We start from the raw sequence: 16191 nt of genomic DNA on the forward strand, positions 1-16191 counted from the left end.
TCTCATCATTTCATTTTGAGACTTAGAAAATGTGCTTTTAAAATTTTTAGACTTTTTATTCGTAATTTTTTCATAACGTTCATAGAGTTGTATGTTTGTTTTTAAAATTTTCCCTTTAGCATATAAACCCCCCTAATTCACATCTCAACACTAAGTTATCTTCTTTATTTTTCCTGTGTGGACTAGGTAAAAAGAAGAGTAGGGTACACCACAGGTTGCTTCCCTGGTGGCTCAGTGGTAAAGAATCCACCTGCCAGTGTAAGAGATGCAGGTTCAATCCCTGGGTTGGGAGGATGCCCTGAAGAAGGAAATGGCAACCCGCTCCGGTATTCTTGCCTGGGAAATCCCACTGGCAAAGGACCCTGGAGGGATACAGTCCAGGGGGTCACAAAAGAGTCAGACACTACTTGGTGCCTAGGCAACAACACCACCACGGGATAAAGTCCTCAAGTGGGATCTCCCTTAGGCTAATCCTACTAGAAACTACTAGGAAAATCACATCCAGGTTTTCAAGTCTCTTATCTTTTTTCCTAAGGAGCACAGAGCAGATACAGCACACCAGCTCTGGGAATGTAATGTCATGAGTGAGCTGTGCCTTCCACCATATTTGTTTAAGGAATACCTGCTGGTGACCTTTCACTCAGTAGAAAATGTACTTTTAAACTCTTGCTCAGTTGTGTCCGACTCTTTGAGACCCCATGGACTGTAGTCCATCCGGCTCCTCTGTCCTTGGAATTTTCCAGGCAAGAATATTGGAATGGGTTGCCATTTCCTCCTCCAGGGGAACTTCCTGGCCCAGGGATCGAACCCGGGTCTGTTGGGTCTGCTGCATTGGCAGGCTTATTCCTTATTACTGCATAAACTCTTACTTTTCTTTTAATCTACTGAGACAAGCCAAAGAGTATCTCATCAACAAGTGGCTTCTCTGTTTCCCCTCACTTTTTAAACCTCACAAGTTAGAGTTCCACTTCTGGCTCCTTTCTGCTTTGAGGGCTCTCTGGCATCTTGTCCAGCTAAAGCTATCAGTCTGTAGATGTTTTGTGGTTTCCTAGGACGTTAAGCAAGTATCTCTTGGGATGTTGCTGTTTCCAGAGTACCTACAACATCCACTATGCTCTGCTACCCAGTAATGTGGCAGTCATTCATTAGAAGTTGTTTTATGTCACATGGAAAGAATGTGAGCCTAGGGAAAGGGCAAGAGTTGGGAGTCCTTTAAGAGCTGCCAGACCACCAGAAAGCTTGTAGAAAGCATACTGTTCAAGATTCCAATAAGTCATTTGTGAAGGGTTGATCATAACTTCCCTAGGTAGACTTGTTTTACGATGGTCTGATCACTCACCTAGAGCCAGACATCCTGGAATGCGAAGTCAAGTGGGCCTTAGGAAGCATCACTACAAACAAAGCTAGTGGAGGTGATGGAATTCCAATTGAGCTATTTCAAATCCTAAAAGATGATGCTGTGAAAGTGCTGCACTCAATATGCCAGCAAACCTGGAAAACTCAGCAGTGGCCACAGGACTGGAAAAGGTCAGTTTTCATTCCAATCCCAAAGAAAGGCAATGCCAAAGAATGTTCAAATGACCACACAGTTGCACTCATCTCACACACTAGCAAAGTAATGCTCAAAATTCTCCAAGCCAGGCTTCAACAGTACGTGAATCATGAACTTGCAGATGTTCAAGCTGGATTTAGAAAAGGCAGAGGAACCAGAGATCAAATTGCCAACATCTATTGGATCATCAAAAAAGCAAGAGAGTTCCAGAAAAAACATCTGCTTTATTGACTACACCAAAGCCTTGGACTGTGTGGATCACAACAAACTGGGAAATTCTTCAAGAGATGGGGATACCAGACCACCTTACCTGCCTCCTGAGAAATCTGTATGCAGATCAAGAAGCAACAGTTAGAACCAGACATGGAACAACAGACTGGTTCCAAATCGGGAAAGGAGTCCGACAAGGCTGTATATTGTCACCCTGCTTATTTAACGTATATCCAGAGTACATCATGAGAAACGCTGGGCTGGATGAAGCACAAGCTGGAATCAAGATTGCCAGGAGAAATATCAATAACCTCAGATATTCAGATGACACCACCCTTATGGCAGAAAGTGAAGAAGAACTAAAGAGCCTCTTGGTGAAAGTGAAAGAGGAGAGTAAACAAGTTGGCTTAAACCTCAGCATTCAGAGAACTAAGATCATGGCATCTGGTCCCATCACTTCATGGCAAATAGATGAGGAAACAATGGAAACAGTGAGAGACTTTATTTTGAGGGACTCCAAAGTCACTACAGATGGTGACTGCAGGCGTGAAATTAGAAGACGCTCCTTGGAAGGAAAGCTATGACCAACCTAGACAGCATATTAAAAAGCAGAGAATTACTTTGCCAACAAAGGTCCGTCTAGTCAAGGCTATGGTTTTTCCAGTAGTCATGTATGGATGTGAGAGTTGGACTATAAAGAAAGCTGAGTGCCAAAGAACTGATGCTTTTGAACTGTGGTGTTGGAGAAGACTCTTGAGAGTTCCTTGGACAGCAAGGAGATCAAACCAGTCATTCCTAAAGGAAATTAATCCTATATATTCATTGGAAGGACTGATGTTGAAGCTGAAACTCCAATACTTTGGCCACGCGATGCAAAGAGCTGACTCATTTGAAAAGACCCTGATGCTGGGAACGATTGAAGGCGGGAGGAGACGGGGATGACAGAGGATGAGATGGTTGGATGGCATCACCGACGCTATGGACGTGATTTTGAGTAAACTCTGGGAGTTGGTGACGGACAGGGAGGCTTGGCGTGCTGCAGTCCATGGGGTCACAAAGAGTCAGAGACGACTGAGCAACTGAACTGAACATGCTGAGAACTTAATTAGAATTTATGTGTATTTAAAATTACTTTGAGTGCACATTTAAAATTACTTTTGGCAACAGAGATGTAGATATGATCCTTGAAAGGGACTTGTTGCCTAGAGGTCTCAAAAGCAAATAGAATCATACATTCTTGATTAAAAAAACTTGAAGAATTAAAAAAATATACAGAAGATCTTTGTGGAAAAAATTTTAGACTATATCAAGAGGCATTGAAGGAGATCTTAAATGTTATAACATTTTATAACTATGTTATATATGGATTGGAAGTCACAATATTGTAAAGATGTTCATTTACCTTATTTATAGATTCATTGTGATCCCATCCAATATAATTTTTGAACCATCTGAAAGCTGTATAATGATGCCCCATTAACATTACTTGAGTGATATTTTCTTAAAACAAGAATACTCCTGCATAGCCATAGTATGACCATCAAAATCCGATTAACATTGACATATGGAAATGGCAAACAGCTCCAGTATTGTTGCCTGGAAAATCCCATGGGCAGAAGAGCCTGCAAGCTACAGTCCATGGGGTCACAATAATGGACATGACTTAGCGACTAAATCACCATGTCTTCTAACCCACAAACCACATTCAGATTTTGCCGATTGCCCCAATAATGTTCCTCTCTGCTCTAGCATCCCACCTAGTCCAGGATCTCATGGTGCATTTTATTGTCCTTTTTCCCTCTTCAATATGGAACAGTTTTTCAGTCTTTTCTTTCATGTCCTTGACACTTTGGAAAAATATAGGCCAAATACTTTGTATAAATGTCTCTCAGTTTGAGTTTGTCTAATGTTTCCTCATGATTAAAGTAAGGATATATACATTTTTTTCCCCAGAAATACAATAGAAATGATGTTGTATTCTTTTCACTATATAATATCAGGTAGTATACCATGTCAGGTTGTCCCATTTGTGATGATACTCTTTGATCACTTGGTTAGGATAGTGTCTATCAAGTTTCTCCATTGTAAAAGCTAAAAGAACTTTGTGAAGAGATTCTTTCAGACTGTGTGAGTGTCCTTTTTCTCATCAGATTGTCACCAATTAGTTTGAGTCCAATAACACTTCTTGCCTGAATCAGTTATTACTATTCTGGTTGTCAAATGGTGAGTTCATTCTTTCTGATGCTTTTACTGATGTTTGCTCATTTGTTTGCCCAGTGTTCTTGCCTGGAGAATCCCAGGGACGGCGGAGCCTGCTGGGCTGCCATCTATGGGGTCACACAGAGTCGGACACGACTGAGGTGACTTAGCAGTAGCAGTAGCTCATTTATTTATCCATCTCTATTAGTGGACTCATAGATTCCTGCTTTATTCAGTAAGTTACAATACATTACTGTCATTTATTTTGATAATGAACTTTCCCTAGGCTTGGTCTATTGAAAATTCAAGCTCACATGTCTGTCCTTTTGACCTTTTGAGCTTTTATTTATGGTGCATCAAGGTGTCCCAAGCTTAAAAGTACTTTTTTTTTTTTCCCCTGCCTTAGTCATACTTCCAAGGACCTCTGGTTCCTTTAAATGGAGAGTAGTGTATGGAAACCAAGAGCTGAGAAGTACTTATTGCTACTCACAAGTCATTGGTTTTAAGCACAATTGGTGGACAGATTTAAAAAATACATGCATGTGTACACTATCTATATGTGTTTCTATCATATAAATTGAAACCCTTGACTTCACATTGATACCTTCATTTCTAATTCAGTATATCAGGGTTCAATCTAGTCTTTTCCTTTCTATACTTGTAACTTTCCCCTAGTGAAAAACCTGACTCCCATAATCCTAAATACATTATTTGCTTACTCTTCATGTTCCAACCTCCTGCCAGCATCAGCTGCTGCATTGATTCACTAGCCCCAGATATGTCAAGTAAGTCCTCAGCCACTGCTGCACTGGTCCTGACCACACTGCTCCATAACATGCCACTCAGAGCCCTAGCTTCAACTACAAGGAAGACCAGGCCAGCTGAATCCTTGACTCTAGTGATGTCAACCCTAACCATGACATTTTAATTCCAGATCTTGGTCATCTGGTTGAATTGACCCCAACCTGAAAGAAGGGAAGGGACAAATTCATGATCTTTTGATAAAGAGCAGCTATTAAAGGCTGTATACTGTCACTCTGCTTATTTAACTTATATGCAGAGTACATCATGCAAAATGCTGGGCTGCATAAATATCAAGCTGGAATCAAGATTGCTGGGAGAAACACCAACAACCTCAGATATGCAGATAATATCACTCTAATGGCAGAAAGTGAAGAGGAACTAAAGAACCTCTTGATAAGGGTGAAAGAGGAGAGTGAAAAGCTGGCTTGAAATTCAACATTCAAAAACCTAAGATCATGGCATCCAGTCCCATCACTTCGTGGCAAATAGATGGGGAAAAAGTGGAAACAGTGCCAGATTTTATTTTCTTGGGCTCCAAAAGCGCTGCATACGGTGGCTGCAGACATGAAATTAAAAGATATTTGTTTCTTGGAAGGAAAGCTATGACAAACCTAGACAGCGTATTAAAAAGCAGAGACATCACTCTGCTGACAAAGATCTGTATAGTCAAAGATAGCCGGTAGTCATGTATAGATGTGAAAGCTGGACTATAAAAAAGGCTGAGCGCTGAAGAATTGGTGTTTTGAATTGTGCCGGAGAAGACTCTTGAGAGTCCCTTGAACTCAAGGAGATCAAATCAGTCATTCCTAAAGGAAATTAATCCTGAATAGTCATTGGAAGGACTGATGGTGAAGGTGAAGTTCCAATACTTTGGCCACCTGATGCAAAGAGCTGACTCACTGGAAAGGATCCCAATTCTAGGAAAGATTGAGGGCAAAAGGAGAAGAGAGTGGCAAAGGATGAGATGGTTAGATAGCATCACCAACTCAATGGACAGGAATTTGAGCAAACTCCATCCTAAAGGAGATCAGTCCTGGTTGTTCATTGGAAGGACTGATGTTGAAGCTGAAACTCCAGTACTTTGGCCACCTCATGCGAAGAGCTGACTCATTGGAAAAGACCCTGATGCTGGGAAGGATTGGGGGCAGGAGGAGAAGGGGACGACAGAGGATGAGACGGTTGGATGGCATCACTGACTCGATGGCCATGGGTTTGGGTAAACTCCAGGAGTTGGTGATGGATAGGGAGGCCTGGCTTGCTGCGATTCATGGGGTCGCAAAGAGTCAGACACGACTGAGCGACTGAACTGAACTGAACTGGGAGACAGTGGAGAATAGAGGAGCCTGGCATGCTATAGTCTATGGGATCTCAAAGTCAGACATGACTTAGCAGCTGAACAACAGCTATTAAATATTTGTTTATTGAATTTACTAGGAAAAGTTTAAAAATGAGGTATTATACATACCAGAAATATCTAAACGTGGATTTATTTATGAACTACATATAAAGTTTTAAATTATGATTTTGCTTTTTGTCTCAAAATACTTGGGAATAATTGTAAAGTATTAATATTTCCTATATAGCTAAACCGTATCACATATTATGCTATTTCTTAAAATCAACCAGTTTAATTACTCTGCATACATTAAATTAGCATACTTTTCAGAAGATAGGGTAAAAGCAACTAATTGTCCATGTTTCTGAGTTATATGTTTTATTTGGGTTCTTTGTCAGCTTTTAAGTAAACAGCAAATAAATAATATTCACACATCACATGGAAACTTGGTTTAATGGTCCTGCCCACTCACTGTGCAATATCATGTCTTCCTTATAGTGTTGAAAGAATTGAGGGGATGGTATAGCACTGTGAATAGATCAATGAGCTTTTCATTGTCTAAGGAGTGCTGATTAATAAGTCAATATGGCTCTAAAATTTAGAAATTTCAGAGACTAAGTGTGCTAAGATCTTATTTACAATAGTAGGCACAGAGCCTGGAGTATAATAGTTGCTGTCTTCTAAACCAGTTTTCTATATCTCATTTCATTTCACATCAGAAATTTGTTTTTTGAGATCCAAGGAAATAAAAAAATTTTTATATCCAACCATTTTCTTCCAAGTTGTGACTAGTCAATTGCCAGTCAAATCAGAACATGTAGTGATTAAACACAGGAGAAAGCAGTGAATCCTCCATCTACAAGTTTGCTGCTGCTGCTGCTGCTAAGTCACCTCAGTCGTGTCCGACTCTGTGTGACCCCATAGACGGCAGCTCACCAGGCTCCGCCGTCCCTAGGATTCTCCAGGCAAGAATACTGGAGTGGGTTGCCATTTCCTTCTCCAGTGCATGAAAGGGAAAAGTGAAAGTGAAGTCACTCAGTCGTGTCCGATTCTTAGTGACCCCATGGACTGTAGCCTACCAGGCTCCTCTGTCCATGGGATTTTCCAGGCAGGAGTACTGGAGTGGGGTGCCATTGCCTTCTCCGATCTACAAGTTTAGATACATACTTAATAATTCAGAATCAGAGTTTTAAATGATTTTTTGTATTAATTGACTCATAAATGCTTAAGTATGTATATGGGTATATGTTGCATATAAAGAATAATTGTAGAATGAACTCCCATTAACCCTCAATCCCCTTTATAGAATGTTAAGCCACCAGAGCCCCCTCCCTGATCACATGGCAGTCACTCCCCCTCCCCTCCCAGGTGTAACCGTCATCTTGAATTGTTAATCATTCTCTTTTTAAAAAAATTACTAATCTGTGTATTATTTAATTTTGCCTGTTTTTGAAGCTTTTACAAGTAGAATCATTATTGATTCTTTTGTGGCTGGCTTGCTTACATTCAACATGTTTTGGGGATTAATCCATGTAGATGTTTGTAGCTGCAAACATATTTTTCCTGTTTTTTTAAACTGAAGTGTTCCTGTGGAAAATACATACGATTTAGTATTCATCTAACCACTAATAGATATTTCATTTGCTTCTGATTTTTTCATCACTATGAACAATGCTGCACTGAAAACTTAGTCTTTACTTTTTTTTTTATATCACTTTTTAAAAAAAGTCTGTTTTGTCGTTATATCATTTAATCATTACTATGGCAGGTATTCTTAACTGCCTTTTTTCAGATGAACAAATAGACTTCAAAGAGATTTAAAAACTTATTACTGGTTATATACCTAATAAGAAAGTGTAATAGGACTTGAGCCCAGGTGTCTTTATTTTAGGCTTCCTGGGTAGCTCAGCTGGTAAAGAATCTGCCTACAATGCAGGAGACCGCAGTTCAATTCCTGGGTTGGGAAGTTCCCCTGGAGAAGGGATATGCTACCCACTCCAGTATTCTTGGACTTACCTGGTGGCTCAGATTACAAATTTTGTCATTTCTAAGTTATTTCATCTTCATTTTTTCAGCCAGAAGCTGTGACATATTATGTACTTTCAGGCTTTTATTTTTTTCTTTATAATTGCTAGGATATTGAAGTTTAGGGTTATCATATCCCAACTCTAAGGTCATTTGTGTGTGTATGTGTATGTCTGTGTTAAATTTATTTATTTGGTTAAAACGGGTCTAAAATTGCTGAAATTTTCCTCGGTTATAGTGAGTTTTGTAGGTAAATTTTGCTGATAATGAGAGAACAAAAGAGCAGATAACAATAAATAAACAGTTCTACCCCTCCACACTCTATCTCAAAAGAGTAGTTTGGAAAACATTTCTGTAATGGAGAGCTGCTGAGGATTCTTTGCATAGAGAAAATAGGGTTTGCCTGGGATCTCTTAGCATCTGCTTGTAATGGGGGAAAGAGTCAGCAGTTCAGGTGAGAAATAGGCCCTAAATTAAGCCACTGGCTATGGGGATGATGACCTAAATTCCAGTTTATTTTTAGGAACATAACTGACAGGGATTAGGGACCCATCATGAATGTGGAGTTCGTAAAGGTTGAGGATGGACTTGGCTGGGTGGAGAAAGACGTACTTAACCTGGAAGCCGGAACATAATACCTCTCTTCATTATCCTAAGTGAAAACAATTTAAGTTAAATATCTTACTTGCTCCTTTAGAAGGATAAGTTTCTGTCACTGGGAGTTAAACAGAGGCAAATTTCATTTCAGTACACTCCAAGGAAGTCAATTATCATTAGAACTTTTGAATGGAATGTGTTAACTTGTGGTTTGCTGAGCTTGCCCAAACTGGAAAAGTGTTCAAGAGAAAAACAAAATAGCCTCCTACTAGGATTGTTACTAGGAAGGAAATTGGGCTAGATGATCTGTAGTCTTTTAAAACTCTGATCATGATTCTGTGACCTTGAATTCAAACTGAAGGAGATGTTTATTGGTGCTGCAAATCCTAAAATCACTGCATTAAGCAATTTCAATATTTTCAGTATGCCACTGTTTTTGATGTCAGCAAGCAAGCATTTAAACCTCATTACCTACAAGACAGAAAGTGAAGAACTAAAGAGCCTCTTGAGGAAAGTGAAAGAGAAGAGTGAAAAAGTTGGCTTAAAGCTCAACATTCAGAAAACTTAAGATCATGGCATCCGGTCCCATCACTTCATGGCAAATAGATGAGGAAACTGTGGCAGACTTTATTTTGGGGGGCTCCAAAATCACTGCAGATGGTGACTGCTGCCATGAAATTAAAAGACGCTTACTCCTTGGAAGAAAAGCTATGACCAACCTAGACAGCGTATTAAAAAGCAGAGACATTACTTTACCAAAAAAGGTCCGTCTAGTCAAGGCTATGGTTTTTCCAGTGGTCATGAACGGATGTGAGAGTTGGACTATAAAGAAAGCTGAGCACCGAAGAATTGATGCTTTTGAACAGTGGTGTTGGAGAAGACTCTTGAGAGTCCCTTGGACTGGAAGGAGATCCAACCAGTCCATCCTAAAGGAGATCAGTCCTGAGTGTTCATTGGAAGGACTGATGTTGAAATTGACACTCCAATACTTTGGCCACCTGATGCGAAGAGCTGACTCATTTGAAAAGACCCTGATGCTGGGAAAAATTGAGGGCAAGAGGAGAAGGGGACAACAGAGGATGAGATGGTTGGATGGCATCACTGACTCAATGGACATGAGTTTGGGTAAACTCTGGGAGTTGGTGATGGACAGAGAGGCCTGGCGTGCTGCAGTCCATGGGGTCACGAAGAGTCAGACACAACTGAACTGAACTGACTGACCTACAGGACATCCTTAAAGTGCTAGGGAAAAAATGTTAACTAAAAGTTCTATATAGAGTTTAAAATATCTTTCAGATACAAAGATGAAATATAGATGTTTTTGGCAAACAGAAAGGAGAGTTGGTCACCAGCATGCCTGTGTTAATCAAAATTCTATAAAGAGGTCTTTAGTCAGAAGGAAGCTGATCCCACATGGAAATACAGAAATGCAGGAAAGAATGAGGACCTCTAGAAAGGTTGAATATAAATGAATATTGACTGTTAATAAAAATGATAGTAATGTGGAGTATAAAATTTATATAGAGGTAAAATGTATGGCAACAATAATGGAAAAAAAATGAAAGTATAAATTTCCAGCATTATCAGGGGAAAATGTACTAATTTGTAATAAATGCAATCCAGATGTGTGTTGTAATATTAAAAAGAATGGTAAAATAAAGGGAGAGGAAAGTGAAGTATTAGTATTTGAGTAATTCAAAAGAAGACAGAAGAAAGTAAATGAAAGAGTGCATCGAATAGAAAACAAATTGATAGTAGATATGAAAGCACTTAAATCAGCGGTTATGTCAAATGAAAATAGACTAAATATTCCAAGTTATAAGCTAATGTTATCAGACTAGGGAAGAAAATAAAACCTATGTATTAATATATCCTGTTTACAAGAGACATAACCTTAAGATGCACAGAAAGTACAATGATGGAAAACGATAAACCATGCAACTACTAATGAAAAAACTGATATAGCTATACTAATGGGAGATAAAACAGATTTAAATCAAGAAGCGTTACTAGAGATAAAGAGGGTATTCTGTAATGATAAAGAAGTCAATCTACCAAAAACATGTAAAATTTTTAAGAACATTGCTTCAAATATATAAGGCAAAAATAGACAAGTAAAAGGAAAAGTGGAGAAATTCATAACCATAGAGGTTACTTTAACACACTTCTGAACAGACAAAAAGTAGTAAAAAGATCTGAAGAACACAGTTTACAACCTTGACCTAATTGACATGCAGGGAACACTGCCAACAATGACAGACTTCATATTTTGGTTAAGCCCATATTTAAAATTTACCCAAACTGATAATAAGCAGTCCATATAGGAAAGCTCCAAAATATTTCAGAGCATTGAAATAATTCAAACCCTGCTCTCTGACCTCAAGGAAATTATGTCAGAAATCAGTAATAAAAGCTAGAAAATCCTCAAGTGCCTGGAAATGAAATAGAACACATTTCTAAATAACCCATGGATCAAAGAAGAAGCAGACATTAAGAAATATTTTAAGCCGAATGATAAGGAAGATGTACCATATCAAAAATTGTAGGCTACAACTGAAGCAAAGCTTAGAAATTCATGGCCTTAACTACATTTACTATGAAAGTTGAGAGGTTAAAATCAATTAAATTTCATCTCAAGAGGCAAGAAGAATAAATCAAATATAAACAATGTATAAAAAGGAAAGAACATTTAGAAATAAGTGAAATAGAAAACAAAAGTAAAAAAAAAAAAATAAAGCTAAAAATCTGGTTCTTTGAAAAGTTTGATATATTCCCAGTAAGACATCAGTAAAAGAGAAAGCAAAGTAACATTAGGAATGAAAGCAAGAATATCATTAAAGACACTGCAAACACTAAAAAGCTGTAATGACATGATGAACAACTTATAATAAGCAACAAAATTTGAATAAGGACAAGTTCCTCAAAAAAACTGCCAGAAAAATCTGGAGAGTTTCTTCTATTAATGGGAATTAAATCAGGCTTTATTAAAAGCCTTACTAGTGATTTCTTTCAAACATTTAAGGAAGAAATTAATCCAATTTTATATACATTCTTCCAGTAAATAGAAAAAGGGAACATTTCCAAACTAAGTCCATCTAACCATGATATCACAATCTGTCAAGGACATCACAATACACAGAAAAGGAACTTGCTGTACATAAAGAGGATAACCAAGTGAGGTTAACTCTCCCTATATGCAAATGTAATTTACCTTTGAAACATCAATGTAATTTTCCACCTTGATTTCTTAAAGGGAGAAAAACACAGTTATCTCAGATGCAAATTGAAAAAAGGATTTGATGAATTTCAACATTTATGATAAAAATTAGTAGCAAACTATGAATTGTTGTTGAGTCACTAAGTTGTGTCCGACTCTTGTGACTCCATGGACTGTAGCCCACCAGGCTCCTCTGTCCATGGGATTTCCCAGGTAAAAATACTGGAGTGGTAGCCATTTCCTTCTCCAGGGGATATTGCCAACCCAGGGATCAAATCCATGTCTCCTGCATTGCAGGCGGATTCTTTTCACTGAGCCGCCTGGGAAGCCCTTAACTATGAATAAAACTTCCCTAAACTGATAGAAATACAGATCTATTTAATGGTAAAACACTGAAAGTTTTACCCCTGAGATAGAATACCTGCCATTACTACTTCTCTTCAACATTGTTCTAGAGATTCTAGCCATGCAATAAAGGAAGAAAAGAGAAATGAAGGGCATAAAGGTAGAAAAGGAAGAAATAAAATACCTATTTGTTTGCAGATGATATCTAATTATGTACACAGAAAACCCAAATGAATTTACCAGCTGTTAGAATTATTAAGTAAATTTAACAACCTGCTTATCGGGTCAGTACTCAAAAGTCATTAATATTCATATATAAACACCAAATAGAAAATGGAATTTAAAATCAAAACATCAGTGAGCTAGGAAATCTAGCATGGGATATATAGAGATGCTTATACATTGAAATAATTGATACATATACATTTGTACGTATAGGTATATACATATACACATTGATACATATACATACACAAATATATTTGATACAATTTAAAGAAGATTAAATAGAGGGATATGCCATTTTCGTGGATTGGAAAATTCAATATTACATCCAACCCAGTCTTCTTTATTTGTGTTAATTTTTTACAAATATGCTTTAAGATACTTCGATAAAGATAGTGTCATGATCCTCAGAGAACCAGAGCAGGTGTTTTGAACTTGCCCTTAGTGTCTTCAGAGAGGATAACTTGCCATGGAATATACAGCTATCAGAGAAGAGGTGGTAAATGAACCCGTGGGATTCTTACTGGGACCTTTTTTTTTTCTTCTTTACTCTTCCACTGAAGACTGCTCCAGTCCTATTCTTCCCGGTTATGCTCCTTCCTCCTAGGATCTTGACACTGCCAGAGACACATTATAGGATTTAACCTACCTCAAAATCCCAGGGTTTTTTTTAGTGTTGTATGTATTGAAAAAAAGTGGAAAGCTGAAAGAATGTGCGCTTAGTCATGTCCGACTCTTTGTGACCCCATTGACTGTAGCCAGGCTACAGTACGCCAGGCTCTATCTCTGGGATTCTCCAGCCAAGAATACTGGAGGGAGTTGCCATTTGCTTCTACAGGGGATCTTCCTGACCCAGGAATTGAATCCATGTCTCTTATATCTCCTGCATTGGTAGGCAGATTCTTTACCATTGAACCACATGAGTTCTACATATTATAGAAATTTTATTCTTGTAAATAAAGTCATTGAATTTAAAGTCAGAAATGACTTCCATGCAGCACTGAGGTTTACAGGCAGATTGTCAGCAAATACTTTGAGTCCTACTTTAAAATTATTGCTGTTCAGGGACATTCTGGAGATGTGAGCCTAAATATTTAACTGAATGTTTGTAATTATCTTTGTAAAAACAAAGCTCTAGCTACCCCCAGAAATTAAGACTCAATCTAGAGCAAGCCTTAAATTATTTGGGATCCTGTAAAGATTTTTCATAATAAAGACAAAAATTTTCCTAGCATGTGGGAGTTGAGTGAGTTGCGTTAATCACATCTTCTTTTGGTTATTCATTGAATAAGCCTTTTATTTCCTTACTATGTCTCTCTCTTTAAGATAAGTTTAATTTCAAAAGGAAGTTTTAAAATTTATTTATTTATTTTTGACTATGTTGGGTCTTTGTTGCTGTGCTCCAGCTTTCTCTGGTTGTAGCAAGGAGAGCTCCTCTCTAGCAAGGAGAGCTCCTCTCTAGTTGTGGTGTGCAGGCTTCTCATTGCAGTGGCTTCTCTTGTTGCAGAGCACGGGCTCTAGGTGTGCGGGCTCAGTAGTTGTAGCATGTGGGCTCAGGTAGTGGAGGCGCATGGGTTCAGTTGCCCTGCAGCATGTGGAATCTTCTCCAAATAGGAATCAAATCCATGTCCCCTGCCTTGGCAGATGGATTTTTAACTGCTGGACCACCAGGGAAGTCCATCAAAGAGAATTTTTTAAAGCCGGTAATCTTATTTGGGCTAAGCTATTATCCGACAGAAGGCTCCCCATAAAAGAATGTGGCCAGAGTTCCCAGGGTTTCCTCATTGTTATCTGACTTCCTTGGAATCACTCTGAAGTCCTCGCCAGTCAGATAATATTTGAAGTATAATGTGTCACAATTCAATGTATAAATTTATAAAACCACCAACATATACCTGTTGGCAGTGGAGAGGGAGCACTGACGACTTGTTCAGGAACTGAGGAACTGTAATTGATTTTAGTGACCTATTATGAATATGGAGTTGGGAAAGGTGAGACTGGAGTTGGATAAGGTAGAGAATAGATTCTAGAAACTGGTCACATGATAAATGGTTGAAGACCGGGGGATGCATAGCCTGGAAAAGAGGAAAGCTGGTAACATGACAGTCACACTCAGACACTGGAAGGGGAAAGAGATGACAATCAGAATGCTTGTTTGCTCCTGTAGGGGGACATGTGACCAGGGCTGGGATTTATAGGTGACAGGTTTCTGCTCAGTAATACAAGGAAGTAAGACAAGTAATACAAGGCAGTATTACAAGGAAGTAACACAGATGGAATAGATCTAAAATGAAGATGTGGGGGACACATCCAAAACAAAAACTAGATGACCACCTTTTAAGCATAGTTTGAAGGGGGGGAAATAACCTGAATATTTCCACTGAAATTCCACTGAACCAGATCATAGAAACAAAACAGAAACTAAAAAATACTTCCTGTCCTTGCAGATCTTACTACCTGATGTTATCAGAAGTTGGCTCTCGGTTCTTTTTTTGACATTTGGAAAAGCCAGAATTGTTAAATATGGCTTTTTTCAGGAATGAATAGGGAATTTCTCTGTATACAGTCTGAGAATAGAAACAATATTTTATATTGAAACTAAAATAGTATGACTTGTTCCTAAAATACTGTTATTACCCATTTCTAAAATTCTGCAGTGAATAATTAGGAGAGTCATGTCCACAATTTTAGGAAACTTGTTGAAAACAATCATGAGCTCTAACTGAAAATATGTCTTCTGCTGCCCATCTATATCTGAGTTGTCAATACAGTAACCAGAAGCCACATATGGCTACTTAAATTGAAATTCATCAAAATTATATAAAATTAAAATTTTAGTTCCTCGGTTATAATAGCCACATTTCAAGTGCTTAATAGCCACATGTATCTGGTGATTACCATATTTGACCATGAAGATTTTGTACATTTCTATTATGGCAGAAAGTTCTATTGGTGCTGACCTAAAGAACATTATATTTAGAAGCTGGATTTGAAGATGTTTAAAAACACAAAAGCATTTGATAAATTTCATACTTATTTATGATAAAAACTTTTAGCAGACTATCAATAGAGAATGTCATTAACGTAGTTAAGTTTCCACTAAATGACTTGAATCAGCAGCAATACATGATATTAGGAAAACATAATTTGGAAAACAACCACTTTACTCTGTACATATAAAATATATCTTGATGGTTTGTACAAATATACATTGATAATGTATTAACAAATATTACAAATTCAACTACAAGGATACCAGTAAAACTAATTTATCTAATATGTTTTATAACAGATGGGAAATTCTGCCATGAATCAATACCATGTAAGGGATGTGTTGTGTAAAGTGAAAATTATCCAGGACCTATCCAGTTTCATAGTTAAGTATATTGGTCTAACTGCTCCAAAAAAAGGGTCAAACTAGACTTCTGAAATCTCGAGATGTTATTTTTTAATATGCATTTGCCTGTGGTCTGATTTATGCTCATTATGCACTCATATGTATATGTATATTTTTATTTCATTAAACATACCATTTTATTCACTGTTTTTCTTTATAATTTATTTAGTTTCAGAGTTCATACATGCTGATAGAAAAGTCTCCACTGTTAACTGCAGTTTTATACACGGCTGCTGCTGCTGCTAAGTCGCTTCAATCGTGTCCAACTCCGTGCCACCCCATAG

General features: G+C 38.0%; 1 protein-coding gene across 1 annotated transcript in view; it reads left to right on the top strand.

Annotated features, from left to right (window-relative positions):
* The first annotated feature begins 15808 nt into the window (after positions 1-15808).
* ABCA4 (ATP binding cassette subfamily A member 4) overlaps positions 15809-16191 on the top strand; it is a 174195-nt gene continuing 173812 nt past the window's right edge. Inside the window, exon 1 of the mRNA XM_081486239.1 lies at positions 15809-15886. Within this exon, the coding sequence (XP_081342365.1) occupies positions 15818-15886 (69 nt within the window). The 5' untranslated portion in view covers positions 15809-15817. The remainder of the gene's footprint in view (positions 15887-16191) is intronic.

Source organism: Giraffa tippelskirchi, chromosome 5, assembly GCF_054371585.1.
Source record: "Giraffa tippelskirchi isolate mGirTip1 chromosome 5, T2T-mGirTip1v1.2.pri, whole genome shotgun sequence".
Classification (NCBI taxonomy): domain Eukaryota; kingdom Metazoa; phylum Chordata; class Mammalia; order Artiodactyla; family Giraffidae; genus Giraffa; species Giraffa tippelskirchi.